Raw genomic sequence first — 10,088 nt, 5'->3', positions numbered from 1 at the left:
GAGTGCATTCTTCTAAGGTAAGAGATGGACAAGCACTTTTAGCTGCTCAAAGAGTGTTTCATTGCCAGTCCTGATCTAGATTTTGCTTGATCCACAAGCAAAACCATTTTATGCACACATACTAGAGGAAGAGCATTAGGATATGGTGAAATAACATGAAGGACAAGAGCATGAGTATCTAATACAGTCTTTTGTGTGTGAAGATCTATTGTGTTTCTATCTCCCAATGGCATAAAGATCTGACAAATAAGCTTGTCATTTTTATACATTAAGAGTTTGTGAAATGCACTGTTCTGCTTCGAAGTTTACATACACATAATGGGATGATTCACCTTAAACTTTGGATAGCATTCCATGCACTATTCTAAAAGCTGTCTGGCCGGTATCAGACTCACCTGGCACTGGTTTGTTGTCCTACAGAATATAGTAAGTAAAAACAAAATCTAAACCACAAGTAAAATAAATCCAAGACGAATGTTTTATCTAACTCAAAACAGACTACAGTGGACTGCCTAATTGAAGTCAAGGTTAAATGTTCACTTGATTTAAATGTTAAGGGCTCAAAATTGAATTAAGGGGGAGAAAACTCTCGTAAAAAGTACATAAAGGTCAGTGATTGTGAGGTTGAAGTGTTTGATTTCTTTACCTACTTTTGAAATTTGAATATAAATTATAACAGCTAATCTTCAATGCAAATTTCCACATCTACTTCAGATAGTAAATAGTGACTTCATGATCTGGAATACATTAAAAAACCCCCCTCAACACATAAACTATGCAGTAGTTTCTAAGTTCAGAGTTTAGTATGTGATGAGATAACCGAGGTAGCAGATCACAACTGAAAAATGTTCTAGAACTAGTCTTGTAGAAACAGAACTGCTGGTAAAACATTAGCAATGCAAACACCCAAGAGCAAATTAAAGTCTGTGCATAATGTGTTGCCATAGGTGGCGTGGGTGGAGACAGGGAGAAAGGTGATGAAGAAAGGGAAGAAAAAAAATAAGACCATATTAAAATTAAATAAGAACAAAATAAAACACGAAACCCAGAGTCTCCAGGAATGAAAGCACAGAGTAATGTGCTAGCTGCACATAGATGGCAAAACAAATCAGAAACTGCAAGCTGCACCTGAAGGTACAGCTTCTTTTTTAAAAAGAAGTCACAGAACAGCACCAATGTGATTTGTACTTATATCCTGGACCCTTTTCAACCCTTGTCAGAAAATGATGTATTATTGAAGGATATTATAAAGTACCATCTCTACTTCTGTGTTCTGTAATGGCTTGTGAAGTGTTTAATGTGCAAAGCCTAACTACTGATTGCAAAATAATTTACAATTATTCCTTGATCTTAAAAAAAATTGCAACCTACATTCTCTCCCTTGGATAACTGGAATGTTACTATTCCCTGCTTGCATTAGAGCTACTTGAAAAGTATGGGCCAATGTTGCATGCACACAATTACCTTGTGTTTATCCATCCACAACTGTTTTTGTTTCCTAGAGGCAGTAAAAAAGGCCCAAAGAATAAAGCAGGGCTTCAGAAAACTCATTTAAAAACTAGCTAAATAGCTAATAGGTACATTACCCTAACTTAAAATTTTGTCTTGAGAAAAAACAAAACATTCTGAGTATCTGCCACTTGGCGGGATCTCGACTGGCTTGAGACTTGGGCAGAGAGGAACCTCATGAGGTTCAACAAGGACAAGTGCAGAGTCCTGCATCTGGGAAGGAACAACCCCATGCACCAGTACGGGCTCGGGGTTGATTGCTGAAGAGCAGCTCTGCAGAGAGAGACCTGGGAGTCCTGGTTGATAATAAGCTAAATATGAGCCAGCAATGTGCCCTCATGGCCAAGAAGGCCAATGGCATCCTGGGATGCATCAAGAAGAGTGTGGCCAGCAGGTCAAGGGAGGTTCTTCTGCCTCTTTACTCTGCCCTGCTGAGGCCCCATCTAGAGTACTGTGTCTAGTTCTGAGCTCCTCAGCTCAAGAGGGACAAGGAACTTCTGGAGAGAGTCCAGCACAGGGTCACCAAGATTATCAGGGGACTGGAGCATCTTCCTTATGAGGAAAGGCTGTGGGAACTGGGACTGTTTAGTCTGGAGAAGAGGAGACTGAAGGGGGATCTCATTAATATATACAAATATCTAAATGGTGGGTGTCAGGAGGTTGGGACAACCCTTTTTTCTGTTGTATCTAGCAACAGGACAAGGGCTAATGGGATGAAATTGGAACGCAAAAAAGTTCCATTTAAATATAAGAAAAAACTATTTTACCTTGAGGGTGATGGAGTAGTGGAACAGACTGCCCGGGAAGGTTGAGCAGTCTCCTTCCTTGGAGGTCTTCAAGACCTGCCTGGACATGTACCTATGTGACCTGATCTAGGTGAACCTGCTTCTGCAGGAGGGTTGGACTAGATGATCTCTAAAGGTCTCTTCCAACCCCTACCATTCTATGTTTCTATGATCTGGATGTTAAGTGCAGTAACACATAGACTAAGAAGTAGCTGAACATTAAGGTTTTGCTTTGTTTTTTGTTTTTTTCTTGGCTGTCTGCATGTAAAAGGAGAAAAGATAATTTATTAATTGGTCTACATCTCCATGTAAAACTGAGCTGGATTTACTCACAGGGCTTTGATTATTGAGAAGCATTGATGTAACATATAAACAAACAAGTTCTGATCCTGTTGCCTAGGCAGAGGTTCCCCCTCACTAGTGCATATCCCATACTATAAGTTTAATGTATTTGTTTTTATTTCTGTCTAGCACATAGAGAAAGAATATATACATGGTACTAGGCTGAGGGGGGGAAGTGGACAGGAGAAAGAGTGAACTGTTTGCAGAGGATACATAGGCCATGTTTACAAAAGCTTTTAGATCCCTAGCCTGTTTTTATATTTACATTATATTTATATTTGCTTTTTATTGAAGTCCATTGTATTTGGTAGGGATGCAGGAAAAAAAGGTAACTGCAAGCTGAGGTAAGGTGAGGGGTACAGAGGCAGGAGGTGAAGCAGCTCCTAGCTGTGCTGACATAGGACGGACTGCTTTTCACCTCTGACTGACTTCCTAGACGGCACAAAACTTTATTTTCACCCTTCGGGCTTTTCTTCTAATTGATTCAATTCCTCCCCACCCTTAATGGTTGAAGTGTCACTGTTACATCCCTTGATTCAATCCACAATTCAGGATTTTTTTGGGATAGCTGAATTTTACCTGCTGACTTTTACTTAGACTGGCATTTAAAGCTGACCCTATGTTTTCCAAAAGGGACAGGTCACTGTCACCAAAACATTAGCATTTCTCTTCCCAACATCAGTTAAACTATTGTTTTGCCATCAATATGGGGCTGTGACTTGCAATTACTCCAGGCCTGCTTACCTTCCAGTCAGTATTTCTGTAACTGTTAGCATAATTAAACGAGCTGTTGCTTTGAATTAGTCTTGCAGCACTATTGCACGGTCCTCTTTTATTTTTTTTCTGTACAGTGTAATGAAGCAATCTTTTGAAACAAAAACATTCAGGAAGCTTACAGTGATTTACATTTATTAAAAAAAAATATTTAAACACTTGTGTATTTCACCTGTGGATTACTAACTACAATTCAAATAGGGCTCATCACTTTGAAGAGTTTCACAAGTACAAAACAACCTCCTTCGGGCATCTTCACATCCTCCTCTTCTGTGTACTTATGTACAATACTGTGGAAAAGAAGAAAGCAGCACACTTAGGAGGGCCCTTGTAAATTACGTGCCGAAGCCTGTCTATCTAAACCATCTTATTTCCATGGCTTGTAAAACACCAGTGTAATGAATCCCATTCAGCACAAATGAGGTTGGGAAACTTTGAAGTCCAAGTTTCAAGAAATGCTCTCGAATTTACACATCATGTATTGCTTTGGTTCAGTATTTATAGCCAAACTGCACTCCAGCAGATGCAGGCTGAACAGAGGGAGAATAAAGCCAGGTACCCTGTAGCATTACTGAGGGAAGCACAAGAGAGTTTCTAAGCAGCAGAATTACAGGTGTCAGACACCAATACAATGATCTTTCAACAAAAGCTGGAAATGGCAAGCTGTTAAGTCAAAGTTAATGGTTACATGTGAAGCAGCAGACATCTTCTCCCTGCCTGACTGGGACAACTCCAGAATTGATCCACGCATGACATGAAACTGCATTGTGCGCCTAAAGCTGGGGTGTTGAGTTCTAGGCTCAGCTTCCTCCTGAGGAGGCCTCCTGCCTCTCATCCATGTGTTAGAACTTTTATCCTAGGTCCTTTTTCCTGTGTGACCTACTCTATCTGGCCCTGCTCTGGCTGGGGGGGTGGACTAGAAGGGACCTGTGAGGTCCCCTTCCAACCCTTAAGATTCCGTGATTCTGTAATTCTTATTTCCATAATTGATTCTCCAGCTGCAATGTCACCACACTCCTTAGCATGGTAATCCAAATCCCTTGCAGAAGGCATTTGGCCTTATTCAAGGATTATTTCTCATCTCTAAACGCTCTGGTGCTATGTTCTCTTTGACTCTTTTTGTAACACAGGATTTAGTTCTGGTTTCTTTCCATTCCCTCTTCTCCTTCCTGTGCTCCATTTTCTTCTCAAGTAACTTGGTCAAACTCTGCTTCATTCACCTTCTCTACAAATCTCTTCACATCTGGCTTGCAAACCTTTTCTATTTTTAGATACTCTCCTCCCTGGCATGTCCTGCTGTTACAGCCTCACTGATACCACAGAGTCATTTCAGCAGCCTGGGATCGTCCTTGAAGTGCACTAACACCTACTGCCCTGGGATATTCAAAGGCTCAACGGTAAAAGTACAAGTGATTTTTGCGACTGTTGGTAAAATCTTAACTCGTGAAGAGGAAAACAGCCTTCAGTACTAATGAACAGCATTCATTCAGGCCTGGACAACGGCATTACAAGAAAATATTAGTGTTATCAATATCTGTACTGTAGCATAAATTGATGCAGCAGTCTGCCTAGCAAAATACAAATTGCTATGGAGCAGAGGCCATCTAAGCAGGCAGAAAGAGCAAAAGAGTGAACCTGTCAAATGACAAGAAATAAACTCTAAGGAAGGTTAGACATGAGCATGCTTCTCTAAAAGAACTGCAAGTTTAGAGGCAAAAGGGACACAGAAATGTAGAGAAGCACACACACTGAAAAGTGAAACTGTAAAAAGTAAAGATGTTAACATTTCCAAGAAAGCTCAGAACTAATACATGCAGCTTGCTTACACCTCAGCCCCTCCTCAAATGTAAAGTAAATAGCAAAACACAATCTTGTAATGAACAGTAACGTGCAGGGGAGGAGTTACCATTATTTCCTCGGATAAAGGCATCTCCATACTTGTTCTTTAACTGTCCATTTACATATTCTTCAGTCTGTTCCAGAGCTATATTCATATACCCATCCAGACAAGCCAGGACACCTGAAGAGACGGTGAGAGTTTAAAAGCGAATCAGGTAAAAACTATTTAAAAACAAATACAAATGCATGGTGTTTCAATAGCACTGAAAGAAACCACCTCTATTTTCTTAAACGAAAAGCCCAAGCTTGGCTAGATGAGTCAGTAGATCAGAATAGTCTTCAAAGAATTAACTTGGAAGTGAGGAATCCCTGGCACTGCAGTAGCAACTTTGTCAGTTGACGGTGGGTGAGGCAAAGAAGCAATTAAGGAACAACTTTCAAAAGACTGACAATTTACACTGTGAAAGTTTAAGTTGTCTCTTCTCACTTCTGTTTTACGCCACATACCTGAAAAGAACCTGTGGCATTAAATGTAACTAGGTAGCATTTTCATGCAGGACACCATCCGCACTTTTTCATATTTCTTTTTATAGATCTAGACAAGCAATGGCTGCACTGCCATTGTTATTTACTACAGTTTTTTATCAGGTGTTTTATGTGCATAATTAACTCCATCTTGCATGTGTGTTTTCCCAGCTTCATCCTTGCACACACACATACACACACACACAATTTTTCCCCCTATCTCTTTGAAAAACATCTAATTCACTGTAATATAGCGTATTGTCTGTTCTTGGGAAGGAGAAGAAAACTGCAGCCTGAGAATCCTCCTCTAGGAAACATTCTAATTTTTCAGAAGTGTTCCTGCAATATCTTCCATTAAATAATTAGGAATTCAAGTTCTCCTGCCAACTTGTTATGGTCTGAGGTTTATTATTTTCCTTTGTGCTATTCACACAAATGGGAAAAACTGACTGCTCACAAAGTGTCAAGAAATCCAAGAAATGTCAAAGAATCCAAACCAAACCAAAGTCGGAAGTCTTTTTCATTTCAGTAATCCTGAGTGCTCCATGCAACAACAGAAAACCAAACAGTTTGTCCAAAATTAAAATTGGACGCTCGATTTTCTTGAGCTACCACTCAACAAGCCATAAATGAAGTATTTTCCAACTCTTTGTTCCTAGAGTGTATTCATGGTTGCTTCATACTCTTCCTCCTTTCATGTGTTTACTCTCAGGCCAATAACACTAAATATGGTCAATGTCCATCCTGGCTACTCTTTTATCTGTTTTATCTATATGTAGAGATGTTTTAAAGTATGTACCCATCTCTACATACTGAAATTGTATATCTTAATTTATCATGGATTACTTTGCCAGAACTTCTTCCCTTAGATGCGTGCAGCACTTGGCAGCAAACTGAGACGTTTTACAGTTAGACATCAACACTTGTATTAGGCTCAGTGGGGGGAGGTATAGATACTAAGTCAGTAACACAGCCTTGAGGGAGAATCTCAACAGATCTGCAACAAAAACCTGAGATGCTGGCTTTTTTAATGCTCAGTTTTTACAAATGTTGGTGACATTTCTGCAGAGAACATATTTTTCCAATGAGCACAGTATACAGGTTTTTAACTGCAGGATGAGATCAAGTGGGAAGGAGAGAGAGCAGAGGGAAATAAGGCAGGAAAAGGAAAAAATCCAGTAACAAGTAAGGGTGTTTAAAAGAACCACGGTTCAACTCCTGGTAGGTCTGACGGCAGGCACGTTAAAGTAGCTTTGTCAAGGGGAAAGCAGAGTAGTTTATCGGCAGCAGCTAGAAACTGGATCTTACTAGGCAGAAGGAACCAATACTCTCAAAGAAAAGGAAAGTGCATCCAAAACCCACACCTGGTTTGCCCTTGCCTTTTTGTATCTTCAGGTAAATGAAGACTTGCTTTAATTGACTTTATTGAGCTGTCACTACATTCTCCTGCAAGAAAGAACTTAGAGAGGCTGAAGACCAATGAGAAGCAGCAAAGTTTTAGAGCCGCCAACCCCACCCGAAATGCTCAGACAATGTGGTTGTGAAAGAAATTACAGACTGCAAACTTTGTCAGCTGAGAGACAATCAAAGAGGAACAGAAAGGGACAAGAAGGCACTGCTTGCTCTGTCACTGAACAAGAACAGTTTAGAACTGTCATAATACATGGATACTTTGTCATAGCATGAGCAAGTCTCCTCTCAAGTGCTGAGCCAAATGAATTAAACCTACCTGAAATAGTGATCTGTATCAGAATTAGAATGCTTAAGTCACGGCAGAATAAAATGTCTAAACTGGGCACAAGAGGACAAAGATACAGGATAGTTTTCATTAAACTTGGATAATCCTAAAAAAAATTGGAGAAACTGATAGTATTAACCTAATGGGAGCAGGACCAGGACATTTCACTGGACAGAGAATTTTAATTTACTGGTTAAAAATCCCATTTAATCCTATATTCTGTGTACAAAGGTAAACACAGAGGCTGAAGTGTTCTAGAATAAAACTGGACTCTGTTAAAATGAACTGGGCATACAGCTGCAAAAGCCACACTGAACTTTCTCACATATATCTGTGAGTCTTGATCCCACATGTGTCTAGGCAGTTTTTTAACCAATAATGTAAACAACTTTTATCCGTCATGTAATAATAGGTTTACAACTGATAGCACAGTTTACTGTTTGAAGCTTTTCTGGACCAAGGTCCATACTAGTAATTGGAGAATGGGAAGGTGAAGAAAAGTTCACTCCAACACAGGTTGCAGTGAAAAAGAGGACTGCCTGGCCATTTCAGGAATTGTAATTCCAGCCAATCTTTACAAACATCAGTTTAGAAACTCAGAATCATCCCGAAACTGCAGCCTAATCATCTGGGACTAAGGAAACTAATGATTTAGGTAAGTGATTTTAATCTCTAAATCCACCATTAACCTCCTTTTCATCAGTTTCTCTAGAGATTATTTTCTATTTTTAATGCCACCATTCTGAGATCTATATTTGTACACTCCAAAGGTCTGGATCACATTGTTTTGCTTTTCAAAAGCAATGCACCTGTTCCAGCCTCCCCAAACAACTACTCTATTCAGTGTGGGAGACAGATGCACAACTTACCTCGATAATCAACTCCAGAATTTAATTTTACAACAACTGGCCTTCCAATTATTTGTTTTAAGAAGTCACTAGGGGTTTGCTTCCGTAGACTCATCTTGATCTTCTCTAGTAAACTGGGAAGAGAAGAGAAAACACTTGGGATAAGCAACATGCTCATATATGGTCTTCAAATACTCTACACAGTCAGGCAGTATTAATACCGACTCTTAATATTTTCAATAGGAAAATATACTGAAGGACATAAAAGCAAAACATTAAGGGTGGAGGTGGGGAGACAAGAGCTTCCAGAAACACAGCATTAAACATTCCCTTCAGCATTTTTATAACTTCTGAAATCATTAAAAAGAATCCTTGTTTATCACGCTTTGTATTTTGTTAACTTCCCACAGGGCCAAAGGCCTCATCATCTCTTTTACACCTTTTGCCAAAATGGTTTTACTGAAGTCGGAGAGCTAAGCCTTAGTAAGTGGTTCACATCTTTAGGGGGTGGAAGGAAAAGCCAATATGTGCTCTGTACACAGAAGTCTGTGCTGGAACAGTGAGGGAAGGATTTTTGATCTCAGCTCATAAACAGAAACAAAGGATAGATTTGAAAGGGTATGCCTTCACTTAAAGCAGTTAAGTCAGGCCAAGTTTAGAACTAAAGCCTGTGCTTAAGCCATAGAGAGAGACGAACAGATACTGCAACTTAAAAATTCAGTGTGGCATACATACCACACTCCCAGTTTGGTATCATACCCTCTCTCAGTCGGTAGTGCTTAACCTCTGCCTTAATGTCCCTCTAACTAGCAGCTGTTCTGCACGTCACATCAATGACAGAAACGGCGCTAACGCGGGCACCCGGTGCCAGCCTGTTGCAGCTTGCGTTCTGTGGCCAACTGCCTTCGGCGACTGTAGCCGTGCGAGGTCTGTCGCTTCTTGTCCGAGCCACGCACAACGCCTCCCGCGCCGCTGGCACCGCGCGGCTCGGCACCGCTGGGGGCACAGCGCTTTCCCGGGCAGCGAGCGCGCAGAGCTGGGCAGCTGCGTCTCTTCTCCACGCCCCGCTAAGCAACTCGCCACAACGCAAACGCTCTCTCGCTTTACGCGCCGCCAACAAAACTGCGCGCTCAAAACCAGCTGAAACGGCGCGAAATGTGTTCTGCCGACCATCGCCGACACAAGCCCCGGACGCGGCGCGAAGCTCCACCGCCGCGCGTTTCAAACGCAGCCAAACCCGGGGTCGCCGCCCGCAACAGACGGCCACCCCGCCATTACCGGTCAGGTCAGCCCACACTTCCTTCCCTTCCCTGTGGCCTGGTGCCAGCCGCTGTGGCCTGGTGTCTGACCTTGTGGCCTGGTCAGACACCGCTGAGGCGCACTCTCTCACTTACCAGCGACCGCCTCCCGCGCCCCTTCCCGGCTCTCGCCGCTCCCGCGCCCACCCGCCCAACGAGGCCCGACCCGCCCCGCTCCGCTACGGCGCGGCGGCGAGGACACACCGCGCCGGGCGGCAAAGCGTGCGGGCGGGGTCTGGGGCGGGGCCTGGCGCGGCGTGAGGCGGGGCGAGCGGCAGCCCGCGGTCCCGAGCGCTGGCGACGTTCAGGTGGAGGTTGCGGCTCGTGGTGTGTACTGGGTAGCGTTTGCCACCCGAGCTCGGCGTTTTGTGTGCGTTCTTTCACCCTCGCTGCGTCTGTGAAAGGCTGCACGGTGGTGCAGCGCCGTGGC

At 42.4% G+C, this 10,088-nt stretch overlaps 1 protein-coding gene across 2 annotated transcripts; it reads right to left on the bottom strand.

Annotated features, from left to right (window-relative positions):
- Window positions 1-3,528: 3,528 nt before the first annotated feature.
- On the bottom strand, window positions 3,529-9,844 carry LSM6 (LSM6 homolog, U6 small nuclear RNA and mRNA degradation associated). 2 transcript variants are annotated; one of them, XM_061993639.1, is made up of 4 exons: window positions 9,755-9,844; window positions 8,382-8,494; window positions 5,317-5,430; window positions 3,529-3,700 (listed from the first exon to the last, which is right to left on the bottom strand). In XM_061993639.1, exons 2-4 carry the CDS (start codon window positions 8,473-8,475, stop codon window positions 3,666-3,668), a joined length of 243 nt encoding a protein of 80 aa, XP_061849623.1. In that variant the 5' UTR covers window positions 8,476-8,494; window positions 9,755-9,844; the 3' UTR covers window positions 3,529-3,665. The 2 variants fall into 2 exon arrangements, with proteins under 2 accessions (XP_061849623.1, XP_061849624.1); XM_061993640.1 differs by lacking the exon at window positions 9,755-9,844 and adding an exon at window positions 9,096-9,276.
- Window positions 9,845-10,088: the final 244 nt, after the last annotated feature.

This window comes from Colius striatus, chromosome 3 (genome assembly GCF_028858725.1).
Source record: "Colius striatus isolate bColStr4 chromosome 3, bColStr4.1.hap1, whole genome shotgun sequence".
Lineage (NCBI taxonomy): Eukaryota > Metazoa > Chordata > Aves > Coliiformes > Coliidae > Colius > Colius striatus.
Note: the sequence above shows the minus strand (reverse complement) of the source record. Positions and strands in the feature narration are given on the sequence as shown.

Bases quoted from the DNA above. Each gene is read 5' to 3' on its own strand.
- LSM6 (XM_061993639.1), bottom strand. From the start codon at position 8,475: ATGAGTCTACGGAAGCAAACCCCTAGTGACTTCTTAAAACAAATAATT. The intron at 5,431-8,381 runs GTAAGTTGTGCA...CCGTCTCTTCAG, and splicing joins TTCTGGAGTTGATTATCGAG to GTGTCCTGGCTTGTCTGGAT. The intron at 3,701-5,316 runs GTAACTCCTCCC...TCTTTTCCACAG, and splicing joins CTTTATCCGAGGAAATAATG to TATTGTACATAAGTACACAG.